Source organism: Notolepis coatsorum (genome assembly GCF_963971535.1).
Source record: "Notolepis coatsorum genome assembly, chromosome: 14".
NCBI lineage: Eukaryota > Metazoa > Chordata > Actinopteri > Aulopiformes > Paralepididae > Notolepis > Notolepis coatsorum.
In genome coordinates this window covers 25,298,971-25,322,155 of record NC_140178.1, presented here as the reverse complement: position 1 = coordinate 25,322,155, position 23,185 = coordinate 25,298,971, and the positions used below count along the sequence as shown (strand labels likewise).

Genomic DNA, 23,185 nt, shown 5'->3' with positions numbered 1-23,185 from the left:
GTACCCATTCTGCAATCTGTTAAATAAAGTTTTCATTCATTCATTCATTCACTCCTATTTCAATTAATCAAGACATACAAATATACAGTACTGTCTGAGAAAAATATATCATAAATTAAAATATATATACCTCCGAAGGGGAAGAAACTGTACATTGGAGGGGGTTGGGTGGGGGGTTGGACATTTACCGGTATCTCGATGGAAATAATTAAACAATTTAAAATAAACAACAAATTACGTAATCCTTCCGGTAACATTGAGAAAGAGGTAGGTGTGGCCAGAGCGTGGCGACGTGCGTCAGGACGTTACGTCAAACACCGTGTGCGTCGGGTTTCGGGGAGGAGGGGCTATAAAGGCTTGTTTTTCACTTTTGCAAAAACTCCAACAATCTCCATTTTGTGAGAGCCTTCCCAGCCGAGCCAACAACCGTCGTCCCATCGAAGAGAAGAATCTTAACATATAATTGGAAACACTAAATCATCAGACTAGCCGAACGCTAACCAAGTTATCATCCGAAAGGAAAGCAAATCTTATCGTATGTCCGCTATCCAGAACCTCAATACTTTTGGTAAGAAGCCGTTTTTCACCGAACTGGGCCATGAAGCGAGGTGGTGGTGGGGGAAGGGTGCGGGCTCAGCTATAATAACCGTGTTGTTAATAAAATACCACTATTGAGATTTTGAAAAACCCACGTAACGTTAGTAGATTTCGGTTTATCTTGAATAGTATGGTTTTATGTTTTGAACATGGATTAATTTAAGGTGTTAAAAGATTACCTGACTTTATTAACGTTAGCGGGGCCTCGATGCCAATAATAATGTTAGTCGACTGGCCGCCATGAAAGGCCGTTGGCTGACATTACCGTATTCTCTCTAAAGCGAGTCCACGTTTTTGGTCCTAAACAACGTTGGGATTGTCGCCAGTTGCAGAAATTATGCGCTGAATATGTGACGTCAAATTTATAACCGACGCCGACAACCTTTATTTAATCTACCTTGTTTTTAGCTGGTTGGCCTAAGATAATAGCAGCGTTTTAACTGGCGATGTGGTTGTACATTAGGCTTTTACTGGACATCTGCGACATCCCTCATTTGAAATATGATCCTTCTAGCGAAGTGAAATGATTACGGTAACGACCAGGGACCCGCAATAAAGAGCTCCCATTTGTAACGCGATAACATTAGTGACTCAGCTAAACTCTTGGGTTGTATATAGGCTAACATTAGGTTTGAATGTTTCTTTGTATTCAGGACTTTAGCAACTATTGGGCAAATAACTCCATGGTACGCCACGATCATTATCTAAATAAAGTATCGTCTATTCTGTTTTTTAAATATTCTGAAGCCAGTGTGCGTACCCCCCCCATTTTGCAAAACAGCTGTAAAAACGGGTCGCATAGCAATGCAGCTATAACACTAGGCCTCATGAGTAAGCAGTTGTGTCACCTTGTGGGCGCTTTGTGTTCTCAGCCCTTTAACAGTCATTAGATGGTGGTTCATGCTCCCGATACAGGCTACTAAAGAACATCTCATTTTAATCTTGAATAATCTTTGACGCACTACTTTATTGCAGGCCTTTTCTATTTCACATTTGTTTTCAGAAATATATAGGCCTCATAGGCACCACACTTGTTTAAAAATCCAAAGATCAGCGGATTCCTTTCTGACGTCATTACTTCACTCACTGCCCCCACCCTCTGCTAATGTTTTCATTAGAGGCTATTGTTTACAACAGTTACCCGTGTTTGGTTTTCCTGTTTTGACGTCACCTTTTGGCTCTCCTCCCATAGACCCCTTTGCTGATGCAACTAAGGGCGATGACAAGCTCCCAGCGGGGACTGAGGACTACATCCACATAAGAATTCAGCAGAGGAACGGCAGAAAGACCCTCACTACTGTCCAGGGCATTGCCACCGACTATGATAAGAAGAAGCTAGTCAAGGCCTTCAAGAAGGTACCATCAACACTCCTCCCGCTCTGTCTTACCATCACATCCCGGGGAATGGGAGGGTGGTGAGAATATACCTGGGGTAGTTTTAAATTGGGCTGTGTCAATATGTCTGGCATGAATCTTGTGATAATTTCCTTATCTAATCGATGTCTGGTTTTTAATTTTCATATATCAAATTACTCAATATACTGTCTTTCCCCACAAACAGAAGTTTGCCTGCAATGGGACAGTGATTGAGCACCCAGAGTATGGTGAAGTGATTCAGCTGCAGGGAGACCAGCGCAAGAATATATGCCAGTTCCTCACAGAGGTGAGTCCATGAAATATTACACCTTTTTATGTAACCATGCCTCTAAATAGAACCTCATTGTCACCAGATACTACTGTTACATATGCACATAATAAAAATACAAAATAATAGCAGCCATTGTTTAAAGTACATGCCATGCTACTCTTTTCATATATATGCGGCTACATGGTAATGTGTATTGCCCCGGTCGATTTTTTCGAGTTGCTTGTATGAAAGGATGTCAAATGTGTTTTTATCAACATACGTTCTGTTATTGGGTCATCAAGCTACATTGATCAGGGATTCTTGACTATATTGTAGTATATCACAGGTATAATATTTAGTATAGTTGCCCATGTGGTTCTCTCAGCTTTATGGCATTTGTGGGTTGAAGCACTATGGATCTTTCAGACTATTTGTTAAAAGAAAATTGACACTGGACCAAATGTAAACTCTAGAATTTACTTACTTCCATAGTAAATGTTTATAAAGTGGTAATTAATTGGGTAGCTTCAAGGTGTGTTCCAGAGACTCACTGTTGAAAGACCCGCATGAAAATAAAACTGGAATTCCCCTCCCAGTTTCTCTACCAAGACTACACAAAGCATTTCCCCCAGTCTCTACTCGGCAGCGGATGATCTGTCCCAGCTGCCTTGGTAGTTTGTAAACAACATTCTGATTAGCAGACCAATGGTCGTTCTTTCGTCTAACCCCCCCCCCCTTTTCTCTCCCTACAGATTGGCCTGGCCAAAGAGGAACAGCTCAAAGTTCACGGCTTCTAGGTGCTGCCAGCAGCCCTCCCCTCCTCCAAACCTCACTCTCCACACAGCCCCCCTCCCTCTCTCCTATGTGCTGCTCTCTCTCCCCCTAGCGGCGCTACCAGCTCCTAGCTAACATGTCGGTTACCTCTGACAACATGGGACTCTTTAACACCAACAGTACCCCCCTAAACCACCGGGGGGTAGGCTCGCTCTCACACAGACGCACCACAGCCCCACACATCAGGGACGAGTGGTGATGTCCCCCTCTCTTACCCCCCATGGTTTTTTTCTTTTTTCCTTTTTAAATTTTTTTTTAAAGTTCTTGTGCCACATTAAGGAGGTGCAATATCATGTAACATTTTTTTTGTTTTGTACTTTACAAGGTGTTTCAATGAAATGATGAGTCTCCACGTGTTGGAGTGGTGTGAGGAAGGGATGGAGACGGGATGTTTGTAGGTGGTCATCAGTTAGTGTTGTAATGGGAACCGTGGGCGAATTCTGAATTGCAGAGGGGTACAACAAAGTGTTTTCCACCAAATTAAGTGGATGCACTTTGATTGTTTCCCCCCCCTAACATGGGTGTGGCTTTAACCGTCACCAAACCTAGGGTACATTTTCACACTTTCAGAGTGCCATCGTACTGGTGCGATTGGAAGTTTTGAGAACGTTGTTGAGGTTTGGGGGAAATCACAAAATTTAATCTGACTCACCTAGCCTAGATCTCTGAGACTGTTCCAAAACACACCTGAAAGTGTTCATAAACTTATCCTTGCGTAAGTGTGGTCCCACTGTCCCTGCTTACTCCCTTTCAGATCACCCACTGTGGAGTGTTTACATGTCCCAACTGCTTGTCTGTCCCAACCTAGACGTAGCAGAACGTGTGGGAGCCCCTACCATCTCGGCTTCTCTTTATTTGAGCTAGCTACGTTGTGCTTCTTCCCTAACCAAGGTTTTTATTTTTTTTTATTTTAACAATATGCATAATTTTCTAATGCTGTAATACTTTTGATTTCTTGACAACTAAATCAAACTATCCAATAATGTTGGTTGTACAGTGTGATCTTACTGTGGTCGAAGCAAGGTCAGTAAATGAAATGGGTTTATTTGAGAGAACCAGTCTTGGGTTGTTCTGGGACCAGTCTGTCCCTGGTCCAAAAAGCATTCTGGTCTCATGTTAGGCAGGCTTCCATGTTTCTGTCGAGGCCTTTGTGGTGTATAGACTGGGGAGTGTACGGTATTACTGTGCTGGAAAAAAAGAACTGGTCTAAATAAAGCCATGGCCTGGCTACACTGTACTCTTTTGCAAATTCCACATTTTATTCAATAAAATATTTGCAGTTGATGAACCAGTCTTGTTTTTTTTTGTGGGGTGAAGTGACGGGCACATTTTAATTTCAAATATAATTTAGCTATTTATGGTGAATCCTTTGTGTATCAATTTGGCTGTCGATTCATGTAACTGTAGTCTAGTACAGTCCAAACACTTTACTACAGTACTTGGATCAGCAGTTACTACCAAACTCCAGGTTCTTATGCTTTGGAGGGTTTATTTTTAATCTTAAAACTTAGATTAATCTTTAAGCTTAATTTTGAAAGGAAATGTGTTTTTATACAAACATTTAGCCTAGTGCCATATAGTCAGTGCTGTTATTGTTGTCGTGAGATGAGCAATGGTTACAGCATGGGCCCCTTTTTATTTTCAGTGTTTTCAAGACATGCTTGCTGTTAAGGTGATGAAATGACTCCTTAGCAGACCTCAAATTGTCAATAGCGCTATTTTATAATTGATTTAGTTATGTTTATTGTAAGATGGCTATTTAGATTAGAGCAGTTAACTAATTTAAGCAACACTTTGGCCTACATTTCCCTCAAATTAATTGCACTTATTAGTGTTTGTGTTCAGTTATTAGATGTATTGTTAAAGTTGGCAACATTTAGTTTCAACCCCATAATAATGACTTTGCAGAAGTCTTTATTTGGCATGCAGAAACATGCGATGGACAGGAACACATGCAATTAGTACATGGGCTCACAATTAATAGCTCAACTAGATAATATGGCTAGCTTGTATCTAAAGAGGTGGTTCCGAATCCTTGCTTAATTAATTGATTACACGTCATTTGTTAGGTAGTGTATCATGATGGGTGATAATACCAGCATAAATGGATGTTCACATAATTGAATCGGCACAAAGAACACATGTTGGCTTTCATGTATAATTTTGAATATCTGGGTGCTGGGCTGTTGGTTGGAAAAAATACATTTGAAGTTCACTTCTGTGGACTTTTCATAAACTGAATGATTGATATATTCCACATTGTTATAAAATAACACATGTGGTATATAATGATAGAAATAATATACAAATATTAAAGGCTAATTTAAAAAACTAAACGTTTGGACATTATATCCCTACTTCACTGAAAGGCCTGTTTCAAGTTTCCACATTTCTTCAAACTAGTTCATAACTAAATCATCTATATCCATACTGTACAAGTCTTCAAATCAGATTTAATATAAACTAGTTCATAACTAAACCATACTTACATATGTACATGTCTTCAAATCAGATTTGATATAAACTAGTTCATAATATAAAGTAAGTAATGTAATATAAATATAAGTTAATAAAGTAGCAGACATGATAGAACACAACATTAATTTACACATGCATGCGTTAATGTGTAAATATTAATTGTTTTTGGTTTTGAGACCCTGTTTGCTTCAATCAGCCCACTCTGAACAGGAACACGTTCCGAACGGCCATGCTATAATAAGTCAATTATCCATAAATTATGCCTCCTTATTAAACAGCCTTCCTTGTATTCATTGAGGCACCCAATGAACAGAAGTGCATTTACAACAACATATTGAGCTAGTATGCACACATTTAAAAGATGAACAAAATTACCAATTAAGCTAGTGACCTCAGGGAAATCCACCTTTTTTTAGGCGTTTGACACCCAATTCCTGTCCTTTCTCATTGTGCTGTCAGATAAAACAACTAAAATAAATCAGGAAAAAACTAAAAGCGATAGCCTCACCTTTGAAGACGTCGAAGAAGCCAAATTGCCTTTTATTTTGACCTGAGCTGCACTGCCCTGATCCCACCACAAGGTGCCACTGTTTACCACACAATAAGCCAGCAGCCAGACCAATTCTTTCTAGAAGTGTACTTATTGGCTTAGTGAAAATCCTACCTAGACTGTGAAGCACTGGGAATTATGTTATTCCCTTGTGAACAAATATCATTGTGTTTATATAAAGGTTTTTTATAGTAATCAAAATAGGATGGGAAATGCTATAATATTAGTATGTTAGCAGTAGGCAGAGGTGAGAGTCAGACCAAGTCATTGTTTTGCAAGTCCCAAGTAAGTATTTACACCTGAGTCAAGTCCCAAGTCAAAACAGGTAAGTCACAAGTCTGAAACATTGGAGTTTGCGTCTTAAACGGGTCCTAATGCGCTCTTTACAAATTATCCGCTCATGCAACTTGATTGTGCGGCTGACGGATTTGTCCAAAGTGGAACTGTAATCACTTTATGGCATTATTTTTTACATCTTGGCAAGGAGAGTATGAAGTCTTTCAAGTCATAAGTTAAAGTTGAGTTGCTATATCTTTATGATTTTGACTAATTGAGTCATGTCATGTGACTCGATTCCACGTAAAAGTCCACGATTTACCACGTGGAGAATTTTTTTTTTACATTTTCGTTTTCTAAACGGATATATACTCGGAATTTTTTTTGCCGAGCCACTGCTGCCTGCGCGCAGTGATTTCATCACCTCAAAAGCCCCGTTTTTCAAAAAACAGGAGTGGTTCGGCAAAAAAAAAAAAAACGAGTGTATCTGCTTAGAAAACGAAAATGTCTAATTATATATATTTTTTTCTCCACGTGGTAAATACACAGGTCACAACATGTTTACAGGAACGTTTTGGAGTGTATTTCGTGACTGTTGGGAACTAGGCTACACTGGAAGGGAGCATTGATTGATTGATTGAAAACTTTATTATCAGATTGCAGAATGGGTACAGTACAGCTCAATACATAAATTGTTAAGGGGATGCAGACCAGAGAAAGACTTTTGTCTTGTTTACATCAGGGTCCCCCATTTTCAATTCATCATAACATAATGACATACACACGACATACAGATAGACAGTACTGCTACATCTATACATTTATGACATATCAGATTTGCAAATACAGTACTGTTTGTGATACAAAAAGAGTCCAGAAAAGAGAGTATACATTTGACCAGTGGCGGCTGGCCGATAGGGGCGCTAGAGCACCGCCCTCCCTGGTTAAAAGAATACGATTTTTTTTTTTTTTTTGGGCCCTATAAATAAAATAAACATGTTTAAAATGAATAATATTTACTCATTTTAAGTATGTTTGTGTTTCCAATGCACAATATAACGTTAATATATCAAATATAAATAATTGTTTTCATTAACAACAGGAAGTGACTCCTTTCCGTAGCCGCATTTCTCTCGGGCTAGACGCAATAGGCGTCTATTCTTTCCGTAGCCGCATTTCTCTCGGGCTAGACGCAATAGCGCTTACAGTGGGCGTGCACTGGTTTCATCGCTGTATCCGTCGCAGCCAATCAGTGCGTAGCACGCTGTGCGTTGAAATATGATGTATTATGATGGAAGCCGGGCGCTTTTCCAAGCGATCTATTATCATCTAAGCAAGCAGCGTCGAGACTTTCCGTAGCCGCATTTCTCTGAGACGCTCTCTGATTGGCCGACGCCAGTATTTTCCGTAGCCGCATTTTTCGGAGACGCTCTCTCTGATTGGCCGACGTCAGTTTCTGGTTAGGAAGTTAGTTAGTTACTCGATGCTGTTGTGTTGTGATGCAGTCACTCTGGACAGTGGATATACATCGACAACAACAGTCTGGGACTGTGGGACAGTGGACATTATACACTTTATCAAGCCCTCCGGCTGGACCACGTTTCAACTAAACGCAGTGAGTTAATGTGGTCTGTCTCTCTCTCTTTCTCTCTCTGTCTCTCTCTCGCTCTTCCTCTCTCTGTCTCTCTCTCGCTCTCTCGCTCTCAACACAGCGTGTTAATTTCGCTGTGGGTATTGCATAATGGCTGAATGAATGAATGGTAACTTGTTTAAAATGACAAGATAGGCCTATATATATGTGTTCATTATTGGATTGATGATCATACGTGTACTAGTGTAGTATGAATCAATTAACTCGACTTAATGTTGGTAACGTTATGAGTCAGTATTCGCTTGGTCAGCTTGGTCAGATGCTCGCGACCACCCAAATGTAGTTCACACCGGCCGCCACTGCATTTGACATAGAAACTGTACATTGGAGGGTAGGTGGGGGGTGAAAGCGTCAGCTAAATGACTACATGTAAATGTAGTAGATGACATCTTGACGTTTCAGGTCGGCGGCACCACCTTGGAGCATCCAGGGCAGCATCAAAACCAGGACCATGTAGCAGCAGGTCATCGAGATGGATCAGACAGTGTTGTGGAGGCATGCCGGCAAGGACCTTCGTTCAAATGTTGCTGGGGCATTGCACAATTCAACCGGCATGGTCCGAAACCGCCACAGCCCCTTTCCCATGGTGGAAGCCATTTTGAGCATGTCCTCAAAATGGTGCAACAGCCACCTGCCAATAGCTTGACCTCAGATCCAGTGATGAAAACCATTTGGACCCAACCACTAAATCAAGGGACTCATCTATATGAGGGAGAGGGTATAGGAGTCCTTGATGATAACGTCATTGAGGGGACAGTAGTCCACACAGAACCTTGGGGTTGGTGCCAGTGGCGTCGCGTGGGTAAAATAACAGGGGAAGCCAAAAAAAAATTATTAAAAAAAAAATTATTCAATATTTTTATTAATAATTTTTTTTTTTTTTTTTTTTTTTTTAAGTCAAGCAGTCACCATGTACACTACAGTATGGCTCGGCGGCCAGTCAAACGTTATTTTTATTTATTTAACAGATTGCAGAATGGGTACAATACAGTACGGCTCAATACACATTTACGATGAATTGAAAATGGGGGACCCTGATGTAAACAAGACGAAAGTCTTTCTCTGGTCTGCATCCCCTTAACAATTGTATGTATTGAGCTGTACTGTACTGTACCCATTCTGCAATCTGTTAATAAAGTTTTCATTCATTCACACACAATTGTATAAGGGGATGCAGACCAGAGAAAGACGTTTGTCTTGTTTACATCAGGGTCATTAATACTGCTGGAGCATTGGTTAATTTTTGGTCCGATTTTTCCTTGCGCGATTTTGCGCGCCGCGTGGGAGCAAATTCGAGACACATATTCGGTTGCAAAAAGGTGTCCCACGGTCTCCTCTATGGCCGTGAATATTTTCACGCGGATCGGAATCACGGCGCGCCCGTGGGACACTTTTCCGTTTCGGCGAGTTTATTCCACGCTTTCTGTTTTCCTTTTCTAAGCATTTTAGGGGCTACATGTGAATCAGTAAAAGTTGCGGGACGCCCAGATGTTTCCACGATAGAAAGCTCGCGTGGATCCCATAATAGGCTCACTTAATACAGCGTTTTTAAAATCACGCGACATTTTCAGGGTCGCGAGCCGACCTTTTCCCCTCGTTTTCGATGATGGAAGTGATTTAGGAAAAGCTTCGGCACGCCGAGAGGTCCCCGTGGATTTAATCTCGCGAGGATCGGGGCAATATTCGGCCCGTGGGAACAGTTACGGGTTAATACAATGTTCAGAGTGCAGAGGGGAAAATATGGCACCTGCCCCGCCTCCAGGTGGAATATTATGCTGAACGTCTTCCTCCCAGCTCCGTTTTAAACTTTTAGGGTGTGGCCAGTGGCAGTCAGCTCGAATCTGATTGGCTAGGATCGGATTTGGAGTTTGGACTCACTCTATAATGCTGGAAGTCTGGAGAAAGAGACCTACCCACTGCTTCTCTCCTATACTAGCTGCAGTAGTGAGCACAGTCTGACAGTGTGTTAGAGGGAGTGAGAAGGAGAAGAGGGAGACATAATAAAAAAAAAAAAAAAAAACACAGATGCACAGATGAAAATGAATGTAAACTATATTAAAAAAAAATTATATTTTAATTTTTTTTTTTTTTTTCATATTTCATATTTCATAATTTGATATGAAATTTATAGGGAGGCATGGCTTCCGTTGGCTTCCACAAGGATTCGCCACTGGTTGGTGCTGTCCTTATTCGGGAGCATCACGATGCCCAAGGACTTTCAGAGGGCTTGATGATCATGTTTCTTGTCTTCTACACCCTTCTCAGCTAAAGCTTGCCATTCTCTGGGTAGTCATTAGGCCCACTGGCGTATGGAAGTGGCATCACCTATTTAGATTTTGTGTTGGACTACATGGGTGCACCCTACATCTTGGGGAGAGTGGCAAAGTGGCAAAGCTGTGTCAGAAATCAAACGGCACATTCCACAGACGCTGTTGCTGGTCGGGCGGAAGGTGTTCCGTTTTATTTTTCTTGTATACTAACTCCATCACAGCCAATATGTGATCCTCGGGGCTCTGTGAGTCAATGAGGGCATTCCCTATGGGAGGGTGGAAGTTCTTAATATCAGAGGGCCTAGGAGGGCTCAGGAGAGGCCTGGGCATCCAACTGGGCTGCAGGTGTCTGAAGCACGTGAGAAGGTGTTTGTGGGGGCATGGTGCTTGCTTCCAACGGGCATGGCACCTCTTGGTTGCGTGGCGTTGAGTGTTTGGAAACGGTTGATGTGGCGTGGTTCTGTAGCGCATGTTGGGGATGGGGAGTCAGACCATAACAGGCTGGGTTGGAGCAGTTTTCCGGAGGAGCCCGTATCTATGAGAGCTTCCACATTCTGGCCTTCAATTACGACGGTGTCTTTGCAACTGAGTGGAGCAAGGGGGAAAGTTCCCTCTCGGGAGTACAGTGTTAGTAATGGGGACTCCCTCTGTAGATGAGGCTAGTGAAGGGGGGCCCAGTGGTGTCCCTATTGCACTGGGCCCTGTTCGTTTCCCAACAGCCGTGGGACTAGAGCTGGGGTTGTGATCGGGGCTGGTACTGAGCTCAGTGCCCGGTCCACCTGAGGGCACTGCCTACGACGGTGGCCACTCTGTCCACACCTCCAGCATGTTATGGTTCCATCCAGAGCACTCCTGGGTTGCTGGGGCCGCGATCTCTGGAGTAAACCCCCTGCCTAGCCAGGTAGCAGATTTCTGCTGCATGTACTTCCAATGTCTCTCCAGGTTGCCCTGTACATTCATCTAGCTGCTGCCGTCACACATCTGCGGGAACAGTCTGGCCAACGCACCGGGAGATGGCGGCTGTTACAGCTTGAGGGGTCATGAAGTTCTCCCTCCCTCCGCCAGGTCCAGTGGTGCCCGCTGTGCATCCCCCTCCAATCATGTCGCTAGCTGCACTGCTCTCTCTGTGGGGGATGATTTATTGGCTGCTGCCACTAATGCAAACTTAGCCTTGAAGGGTTCCCAGGATGTTTTTACATCATACTGTCCGACTTTAAGTCTTTCATGATAGCACCTCCTTTTTCACTCCTCTCTCCTAGCATCACAGCTGGGCCTACACCTACACTACTTCCGGGGCTGAAAAACTCTGTTTTGGCAACAGTGATAGCATCCTTTGGGGAGTCTGCATTGATATTAGCAGCCATGCTATCTCCTGTGTTAGAACTCTGGATGGAGTAGAAGAACTGTAGATCTTGCAGTGGGGACTGAGACTAAGCTGTTGAGGTTCTACTGAGGTGTAATCCATCCAATCCAACCCACCACACTCCAATGCTAATGAGCTAGCTCTGCCGGGGCATGAAGGCTGAGGTAAATATTCTCTGTTACTGCCAGAACGGTGTTTTATTGATTTACGCACGGGGAAGCGAGGGCTTGCACCAAAAACAATAAAACCTGCCTAACTACAGGGCTATTATATTATGCTGGACTCGACAGTCTCTCTGCACTCGGGTTCTTGCGCCAATCAACACCATCCGGAAGTTCTCCCCAAAAATCGTACCCCCTAACTGTACAGGTGCAGCCCTTCCTCATAAAATGTTCCCTTTTCTGTAACAACCTACCCGTAAACATTATACCCCAATTATCCTCCTTACACCTCCCCCAGCAGTAGGTACTATTTAATGTCTGTAACTACATACAGTAGGTACTATTAAATGTCTATTAGGATGTACTATTAAATGTCTGTTAGCAGTAGGCACTATTAAATGTATGTTAGCAGTAGGTAATATTAAATGTCTGTTAGCAGTACTATTAAATGTCTGTTAGCAGTAGGTAATAATAAATGTCTGTTAGCAGTACTATTCAATGTATGTTACTACATACAGTAGGTAATATTAAATGTCTGTTAGCAGTATTAAATGTCTGTTAGCAGTAGGTACTATTAAATGTTTCTTACCGTCCTATTAGATGTCTGTTAGCAGTAGGTACTATTCAATTATTATATAATTAATTATTGAGATAATTAAAGACTTCTTGTAATGTCTGTTAGCAGTAGGTAGGGAGAGTGAGATAAGGTGAGCCAGTAGGTAAGTTGACCCACCCCCTGCCCTGTATCATTTGAGGTAATTTTACACATGGCTTTGATGGAGGGAAGCACTTCGGAAAAGTGGCTAGCACATTGTTGTTAAAAATAACAAGCAAGGTTTGAAAAGATATAGCATAAAAATGTTGATGAACTACCAAGGTATAACAACATGTGAACTAATTACCAGAAGGTGGTTCTGAATTACTGTATAGAGCAATTTCAGGATTCAGGAAAATCCAGGGAAGATGTTAAATAAGCTAATTTCCCAAAATGTTGGAGTTTTCCTTTAAGAATGGTGCGGGGTCAAATGAGCTAAAAGCCCTGTGGTTTAACCTAGGATACAGATAGGACAAGATTATCTTAAAATACGAAGCTTGCTGATCACATTGAATATCTGATTGACAGATTCCATGATCTTACGCCTAAGGAATGCAGTGAAATGAACATATTTCCAAGTTGATTCCTATCTTGCACCAAAGTCAAGGTGGATGTAGGTATACATTTACTTGTTGTTAGGGTTGTAGTAGTGCATTCTACCTGCCATAGCCCTATTGACCATTGACTAAGACTTGACCCACTATCCCAGGGTCAACTAAGTTATATGTTTAACCCTTCATAGCACTCTGTCATCCGGCCAGCTGGCTGCTTCCACACCTGCCTTGTTTAGTGGGGCTGAATGGACCCTGAGGCGTTCACCGTTCTTCATTGGTTTGCTTTTGGGGAATGTAATGATGGCAATAAAAGTAACAATTTCACTTCAAATTCAAAGCATTTCAAACCAACTTAGATGTGAAAAGAGTTAGCCCACCTTAAAGTGTCCTAGAGTGTAACGTCATGAAGTCCTGTGCTATGAGAGCTGCTTATCCTATAGGCTTAGAATGGTTCTGATGTACTGAAGGTTCTGTGAGGTAGCTACTGCATGAAAAGGCCTTTAGAGGCGCGGTTGAACTAACAATAGATAGAGAGATACAGCATGAGAGAGAGGGGGGGGAGGTAGAGAGAGAGGGGGGGTAGAGAGAGAGTGAGGGGGAGAGAGGGATGGAGGGAGGAAGAGAGAAAGAGGGGGAGGGTGCCACTATGTAGTAATGGAACCTTGGTAAAGTGCCAGGGCTAGTTTACAGTGGAAAGTTAGTCCCATAGCAAGATAACTAGATATCATCTGTTTGGTTCTTTATCCAAACTCTCTCTCCCTCTCTCTCTCTCTCTCTCTCTCTCTCTCTCTCTCTCTCTCGCTCTCTCTCTCTCTCTCTCTTCTCTCTCTCTCTCTCTCTCTCTCTCTCTCTCTCTCTCTCTCTCTCTCTCCCTCTCTCTCTCTCTCTCGCTCTCTCTCTCTCGCTCTCTCTCTCTCACACGTCCACAACAGTTGCATCAGCGCAGCACAAAACATGGGATTTATTGGTTTGACTAAAGGGGAAATGTGTCCATCTGGAAAACCACAAACTTAACATTACTCTTAAATATTACTACTAACATTACTCTTATGTTATGTTAATATTCATACTAATAGCATTACTATTAAATATTAGTACTATTCTTTGAAAAGGTAATTTTCAGTTCTACATATTTATGGGTGCAGTTGTTGGGACTTTTCAACACAACGTAATAACAATATGCCGTTAATGTAGAGATGTGGGCTGTTATAGCTGTTTGAAGTGATTAGGTGCTTTTTACTTGACTACAGTTGATATTACTGCTGGTAGACAGACAAATACATTTACTATGGTCGAGGATAAATACCACAATAAAGCCCAAAGTCCTATTTCCATTGTGATTCTCAAAACCAAAATGTTTGGTTCCAGCAAGGCAAAGGGGCGGGACCTCGTCTCTTATCTGTCCATGTGCCAAGTAGAATTCCTAAAAAAAAATGGCAGTGGGTTTCCTGCTATGATAGCTTTTCGCCACTAGAAGGCAGTCATGCATGTGACTACACAGGGTGTATACAGTATCTCCACAGCCATGAATCTAGAACCTCAGAACACGGTCAAAAGTACACATCACACACAGTATCTACATCATACTGCATACTGCTGGTGCTTACTGTTCAGTACATCTTACATCATACTGTTCAGTACATTATACTCTTCAGTACATCATACTGTTCAGTACATTATACTACATACTCTTCAGTACATCATACTGTTCAGTACATCATACAACATGTAGGTGTAACGGGGAAGCCCGTGGGTATGTCCACAGTCACGGAAACAGGGGTGTTGACGAGTGACTGTGGCATTGCGGGCTGATAAGTTAAACTCACTTCCTCATAACAGGGTTAACAGACGCATAGGTACGGTAGTTAGGAGTGAATTCACTTCTTAGTGCAGCGGCCTGTGTCGTCGCCCGCGGCGCGGGAGCCCCCTGTTCGACTCCCCCTCGGGACATTAACATTTAACATCAACACAACGCAGACCAATATGATCCGTCACATAGGCCCTTCTAAGGTTTCTCTCCTCCACATTGCCTGTGGTGCATTTTTTCCTATTGCTAGGTTTTAGTGAGTTTTTCCTTACCTTCGCGTGGGGTATGTCTGGGAGTGTTGCATTTATTTTAAATTTGTTGGACTTTATGGTGTTTTTGTGTTGATTTATTGTGATGTTTCTTCTTGACTTGTTTAAAGAAGACGTGTCCGGCCCATGGGGACATTAACGTGTGTTGTCGGGCCTTACAAATACATTTGATTTGATTTGATTTATATACTGTTCAGTACATCATACTACATAGTACATACTGTTCAGTACATCATACTTGTGGGGTGACAGTGGCTCGGGAGGTAGAGCAGTCGTCTGGCAATCCGGAGATTCCCGGTTCTATTCCCGCTCCTCTCAGGCAGCATGTCGAAGTGTCCTTGAGCAAGACACTTAACCCCTAACTGCTCCTGATGAGAAGATCGGCACCTTGCCGTCGGTGTTGCGAATGTGTGAGTGAATGGGTAAAATGTAAGGAACAAAATTGTAAAGCGCATTGAATAAAAGCACTATATAAATGCAGTCCATTTACCATTTATACTACATACTGTTCAGTACATCATACTACATACTGCTGGAGCTTACTGTTCAGTACATGGAGTGCAGTATGTGCAACATACTACTTACAACGTACCTGGAGGACCTGCCTACCCAGGTGGAAGTGGCCGTTCATAACACCAGAAGAAGAAAAAAATAAGAAATTTTCTTTAACGCATGTTGATAAAAACAGCAAAAAAACAACACGTCCATATTAGTTTTGAGCCAAATATTGTGAAGCTTCCAAGCATTTGATCGCTGTCACTGTAATCAATGTCAAAGTCACAATTTGAAAGCTTTGTTTTCTTTGTTTGTAGTTTTTCGTGCACCTACATCGGCATTAGAAATAGCTTATAGTAATAATAAAACAGCATTCATTTAGAAAACCAGTTATTCTCAGACAAGGAAATCATAGGAACTTGATCAGAAAACCTCAATCTACCCCATGGCTCTCATTCACCTGCCACATTTAACCCTTTGTGCAGGAAGAATGAAGCTTTGATGACTTCGATGATAATCACTTGTGACAAGCCTTGTGGTGTTCAGGCTCGACACGGACCAAAACAAACAATTCCAATGTCCACACAAGCACAATTTCAATAAACAAATGATATTTATTGATCTGCAGTACAAGTCCGATGGGCAATAGAGTGGTCATATAACAGTCCAGGGTCAATACACGTTCCAGGCTCTCGTACAAAAAGGGAATGTTCAATACTCAGGGTTTGTCGTCCGGTCCAGGGTCAGTTTCACAAGGGGGTATCTCAGCCAGTCCAGGGTCCAGTAACACAAACACCTTCTCGCTCTCATCTCTCCTTCCAACTACCTCTCACCTCACAAACTCAGTATCTCAGGGTGTCTTCTCATTAGGAACGGGTGCTCCGCTCCGTCCTCGCTCCGTCCTTGAGTGCGGACTCCCCCCCTCCCTCTCCCCCCTCTGGTTTGCGTACACACTGCAGTCTTGGTTCGCTCCCTGCAGGCACAATTGAGGAGAGCAACTCTCTATAGTCTATATATTTCTGAATTAACCAAAACAGTTACACAAGACATTTTCGCTGTACCTCGGGAAGTAATGTACCAGCTAAACCTACACAATGGGTTAGATACAGGCGGGATTTTGGATACTTTTCCTACACTAAAAACATTATGGCCATGCCGCGCGCTAACCACATAGATTACAGACAGATAGACGAATATATAACGAACAACGTAAAAGATAATTGCATATATACTTGATCGCTATAGTCCTGCTGAACACAACTAGTCACAACGTCGGGCTCCCTTGCTTTGGATGGGCTAACCGGCCACATTACTGTGGGTAGTGTGATTACAACGGAGGGATCACTGGTTGGTTTTGGCCGATTATGCTGTCCACGACACATGCGAGGTTTGAGGCTGTGAATAACAACACCAGCCTACAAACCACGGCAATGGGGGGGGGGGGGTCTGCTGATGGAGACTCAGTGTTCAGGGTAACAGAGCATGAGGTGAGACGGATCTTTAAAAAAGTGGATATCAGGAAGGCAGCAGGACCGGACGGCATCCCCGGCCGCGTCCTAAAAGTCTGTGCCGACCAACTGGCCCCGGTATTCACTGACATCTTCAACCTGTCCTTGGAACAGGCCGTCATCCCCACCTGTCTGAAGAAGTCCACCATCATCCCTGTACCCAAAAAATCTACGCCCGCTTGCCTCAACGACTACCGCCCTGTAGCCCTCACCTCCATAGCCATGAAGTGCTTTGAGAAGCTAGTGAAGGGCTACATCTGTTCCTCCCTCCCCATCAACCTGGACCCTCTGCAATTTGCATATCGCCCCAACAGGTCCACGGAGGACGCCATAGCCCATGTGCTGCACACAGCAGCATCACATCTGGACAAGAGGAAGGGGAACTATGTGAGAATGCTGTTCATCGACTACAGCTCAGCATTCAATACCATAGTCCCCTCCAAACTCATAGCCAAGCTCAGGGACCTGGGCTTGAACTATGACCTGTGCCAGTGGGTCCTGGACTTCCTGACGGGCAGACCCCAGGTGGTAAGAGCCGGCAACTGCACCTCCTCATCCATCACGCTCAACATAGGGGCCCCCCAGGGCTGTGTTCTGAGCCCCCTCCTCTACTCCCTGTACACACATGACTGCGTAGCACAGCGGAACAACAACACCATCATCAAATTTGCTGATGACACAGTAGTGGTGGGCCTGATCTCTGCCAACGACGAAAGGGCCTACCTGGAAGAGGTAGAGAACCTGTCACAGTGGTGTCAGGAGAACTGCCTCTCCCTGAACGTCAGCAAAACAAAAGAGATGATTGTGGACTTCAGGAGGTCGGGGGTCAAGGACTACAGCCCCCTCAGCATCGACGGGGCACCAGTTGAGAGAGTGAACAGTTTCAAGTACCTCGGAGCCCACATATCCGAGGACTTGACATGGACCACACACATTGACAGTGTTGTGAAGAAGGCACGACAACGCCTCTACTTCCTCAGGCGCCTAAGGAAGTTCCAAGTCAGTCAGAAGATCCTTAGGAACTTCTACTCATGTACAATAGAGAGCATCCTGACCGGCAACATCACCTCCTGGTTTGGGAATAGCACTGCACAAGACCGTAGCAGACTACAAAGAGTGACACGTTCAGCCGAACGCACAATTAGAGGGGGGCTTCCCACCCTCCAGAACATTTACAACAAGCGGTGCAAGGGGAAGGCTAAGAGAATTATTAAGGACTCGAGCCACCCGAACAACTGCCTCTTTGAACTGCTGCCGTCAGGCAAGCGATACCGGAGTCTTATGGCGAGCACAGAAAGACTCAGAAGGAGCTTCTATCCCCAGGCCATCAGGCTGCTAAACGAACAATAATCGCTAAACGAACAATAATCACTATGCAACAACCATCAAATGCACACAGCACACACACCCACACGCACACACACACTCACTCAAACAAACAACACACTGCAGCACCCACTCTCCACACTTTAGATCACACAAACACACTTACACTTTATATTTATTGATAAAGGATTTGCACTACAACTCGTACACCTACTGTGAATTGTACCTAAACTGCACCTTGTCCATTTATGCCTTGCACTATATAGTATTGTATATTAGTACACTGCACAGTATTGTATATTGTATGGTAACTACGTCTACGAACATTGTACATATGTCTAAACTGAACACTGTGACCTCTTTTTTTTTTCTTCTAATTTTTACTATGTTTTTATTTCATACTTATCTTGTCATGCACAGTCTCTGGAGCGCAACAGTAAGAAGCATTTTGTACAAAAGTATTCTGTACTTCTGTATGACAACTATTAAAGAAACTTGAAACTTGAAACACTGCATCAAACCACGGAAAATATATTGAAGCCTCATCTTCTTCACTTTTAGCTCGACATTGTTGACTGATCTGTTGTACCCATGCACGTACATTTTCTAATAACAGCATTATTAGACATGCCAATCCAACGAAAGACGTGCTGGTCGCGCTGGAGAAAAGAAAAGATGTTGCATTTGTCTTTTACAAGATGCTAATAGGGAGGTGTAGTGGTTACGTCATTGCCGTTTTTCGTGTTCCACCCTCTGTCCAACCCAATGCATTTCCCCATTGCCCATTTCTAAATCGTCTAGTTTTAAAACAAATAAAGCATTAACATTGGCATGGGAGAAAAAGTGGATAAAAAAAAAAAAAAAAAAAACATTGGCATGGTGTACATTTCTGTGCTTATTCATCCACAAGCTATAGCTCAACATGAAAATATTCGCAATTAATCATAAAAAGAAATCGCCAAATTTTATTTCAACCAAAAATGCTTAAAAAACAATGTTAGTGATAGAAGGGAACTCATTTTATGCAAAACTGGAAAGCTTTTCAATTTCCATGTGGCAGAATTGTTACAATAGCCGATAATCCATTTTCCCAATGATAAATCCCTATACGGGTGGAACAACGTCAGACTACACCTCCCTATTCATCTGTATATGGATAACCAATGAACGGATTTTGTCGAGGCAGGTAGCGTTATTTCGGGGAAATTGATATCTATAGTCTGGTATATTTTTCGTCTACGAAAAATGGAGGCTCTAATTATTATTATTCATAGAGACTCTCGAGCAATAATAATTATTACAGCCTCCATTTTTGTGTGCGCGCATGCACATCCGTGCGCGATTGTGCGCACTTCTGCTCAGCGAACTACTAGGACGGCATGGTACCCCGTCCACCCACCACTGTATCACTGGTTTTATGACGTGTGTGTGTCTTGTGTGTGTGTGTGTGTGTGTGTGGGATGTGGGTGATCATGTGGTGCACAGGTGTATTCCATCAGTCCTAATCAACTCCTTAATTAACTCTCCTCTGCCGTGGCAGTAGTATCTCCCTTCCTCCACGTAGCCATAGGACGGGGGAGGATATCTGCCACACACTGTTGAAGCTTCGATGCCCAAAAAAGTGGTAATTGGGAGGATGACCCTTAGTGCTGTTGCCTGTACTGCCTGCAGTGATGTAACGTGTCCAGGCCTGAGGGACGTGGTCTAGTCCAGAACATCTTAATAGCCCTGAGAGAGAGAGAGAGAGAGAGAGAGAGAGAGAGAGAGAGAGAGAGAGACACATATTCTGTAAAATCTTTATTTCTGTAAAAACAGTTTATCTTCTAAAGGTGTCAGAAAAATAAGCCATTATAATTAGTTCTCAAGTGCTTATTTAACACAGACTGTGTGTGTGTGTGTGTGTGTGTGTGTGTGTGTGTGTGTGTGTGTGTGTGTGTGTGTGTGTGTGTGTGTGTGTGTGTGTGTGTGTGTGTGTGTGTGTGTGTGTGTGTGTGTGTGTGTGTGTGTGTGTGTGTGTGTGTGTGTGTGTGTGTGTGTGTGTGTGTGTGTGTGTGTGTGTGTGTGTGTGGATGTCGACACCCCCACCCCCTCCCTTGTAACCCTTGTAGTGTACGCGAGCCAGTGTTTGGACAACCTGGGCATCAAAGTGAACGGTGTGATGCTTGAGCTTTTCCCACTGATCCCGAGGGAAGTGGACATTTCCTCCACTTCCTGTTGGAACGGGGCAAGCTGATTGGCTGGGGGGGGGGGCACATGCTCAGAGGGGAGGAGGAGAACAGACTCTTTGTCCTCCACTCAGAGCTGAGCGGAGCAGCCAGTTCAACACATGAAGTCAGAACCAGTACACACTTCCTTTAAAGTAGAAATAACCCTACTCTGCTACTCTGGTAGAATTCAAAATTATTCTTCAGTAAAAGTAGAGATGTATTTGATATGGAATGTATTAGTGTATCAAAAGGTAAAAGTACACATTCTATATTACGTTTTTTTGTATTCCAGTGTTTGGGGGCGTTCAGACCTCGATCCATTGACCTCTAAAGGTTATGTTACAGTGGTATGTGGTCCAGTTATGCTGCTCTGATTAAAGGTTATGTTAAAGTGGTATGTGGTCCGGTTCTGCTGCTCTGATTAAAGGTTATGTTACAGTGGTATGTGGTCCGGTTATGCTGCTCTGATTAAAGGTTATGTTAAAGTGGTATGTGGTCCGGTTATGCTGCTCTGGTTAAAGGTTATGTTAAAGTGGTATGTGGTCCAGTTATGCTGCTCTGGTTAAAGGTTATGTTAAAGTGGTATGTGGTCCAGTTATGCTGCTCTGGTTAAAGGTTATGTTAAAGTGGTATGTGGTCCAGTTATCGCTGCTGTCGGGACAAAACCTCATAACTCCAAAAACCCAACTTTTCAGCAGATGAAAAAAACTAACACAGATTTGAGGGTGAATAGAGTTAGGAGGTTTAGACAGATGATCGGTTTAATGCTTTCCCATTGTTTAAACTTTGTAAAACCCACACACACATAATAGGATGATCTACGGAGTTGATTTATATAATAAAAAAAAAATTCAAAAAATGGAGTTATGAGGTTTTGTCCCGACAGCAGCGTTATGCTGCTCTGGTTAAAGGTTATGTTAAAGTGGTATGTGGTCCGGTTATGCTGCTCTGGTTAAAGGTTATGTTAAAGTGGTATGTGGTCCAGTTATGCTGCTCTGATTAAAGGTTATGTTAAAGTGGTATGTGGTCCGGTTATGCTGCTCTGGTTAAAGGTTATGTTAAAGTGGTATGTGGTCCGGTTATGCTGCTCTGATTAAAGGTTATGTTAAAGTGGTATGTGGTCCGGTTATGCTGCTCTGGTTAAAGGTTGTGTTAAAGTGGTATGTGGTCCGGTTATGCTGCTCTGGTTAAAGGTTATGTTAAAGTGGTAGGTGGTCCAGTTATGCTGCTCTGATTAAAGGTTATGTTAAAGTGGTATGTGGTCCAGTTATGCTGCTCTGGTTAAAGGTTATGTTAAAGTGGTATGTGGTCCGGTTATGCTGCTCTGGTTAAAGGTTATGTTAAAGTGGTATGTGGTCCAGTTATGCTGCTCTGGTTAAAGGTTATGTTAAAGTGGTATGTGGTCCAGTTATGCTGCTCTGATTACATCCTCTTGTAGTTGTCAGGCTTCAAGCATTAAAGTACATCATCTTCAAGTTTCAAGTTTCAAGTTTATTAATCACATCCCTGACTTTTTTACAATAGAGAAGTGAGATTCTTGTTTATTGGCTCCTTGGAACACAGTCAATAGGACAATCGGACAATAAGAACAGTGTAAACAAATAACAACTATTTAAAATAGCAGCATAGTAAAATATAATATAAAGTATGTATATAAAGTATTTGGTTTGTGGCGCTCAAAGCACCAAATAATATATTTGGAAAAAACTGCACAGCAATGACAGTTTCCAGAAATAATAACACGGTTACGCAAGATAATCCACAGACCTTGTTGTGAGCAGTTTCATGTAGGAACTATTTTCTACCGAAGTACATCCAGCATAATAGTAATGGAAATGTTGACAACCAGGTCTGTGGATTATTAGAGTAACCGTGTCAATATATCTGTAAACATTGCTGTTGAGGTTTCCAAATGTTTTGGGGCACTTTGAGCAACAGTGCTGTTTCTAAAACAGGGCTGTGTGGGACTGAACCAAACGTTTTGTTAAGGTAATTATACCATGTTATCAAAATTGATTTGACAAAGATATATTGATGTTAAAGTTATACACGTAGCAAGTAAAGGCACTGTCCACCACTGGTGTTTGAGAACCCACAGAAGAAGAAAGAAGCATCTAAAATATCGCTGCTGTCGGGACAAAACCTCATAACTCCATTTTTTGAATTTCTTTTTTATTATATAAATCAACTCCGTAGATCATCCTCCATATGTGTGTGTGGGTTTTACAAAGTTTAAACAATGGGAAAGCATTCAACCGATCATCTGTCTAAACTTCCTAACTCTATTCACCCTCAAATCTGTGTTAGTTTTTTTCATCTGCTGAAAAGTTGGGTTTTTGGAGTTATGAGGTTTTGTCCCGACAGCAGCGATATCCTCCTGTGTGTGTGTGTGTGTGTGTGTGTGTGTCTGAGCATGTGTGTGTGTGTGTGTGTGTGTGTGTGTGTGTGTGTGTGTGTGTGTGTGTGTGTGTGTGTGTGTGTGTGTGCGTGTGTGTGTGTGTGTGTGTGTGTGTGTGTGTGTGTGTGTGTGTGCGTGCGTGCGTGCGTGCGTGCGTGCGTGCGTGCGTAAGAGAGTCTGAGAGTGTGTGTGTGTGTGTGTGTGTGTGTGTGTAAGAGA

General features: G+C 42.7%; 1 protein-coding gene across 1 annotated transcript; it reads left to right on the top strand.

The window, feature by feature from the left end:
- Positions 1-390: 390 nt before the first annotated feature.
- On the top strand, positions 391-4,347 carry LOC311240769 (eukaryotic translation initiation factor 1). Its single transcript, XM_084329349.1, has 4 exons — positions 391-568; positions 1,790-1,953; positions 2,159-2,260; positions 2,977-4,347. The coding sequence occupies exons 1-4, from the start codon at positions 538-540 to the stop codon at positions 3,019-3,021; spliced, it is 342 nt and encodes a 113-aa protein (XP_084185475.1). The 5' UTR covers positions 391-537; the 3' UTR covers positions 3,022-4,347.
- Positions 4,348-23,185: the final 18,838 nt, after the last annotated feature.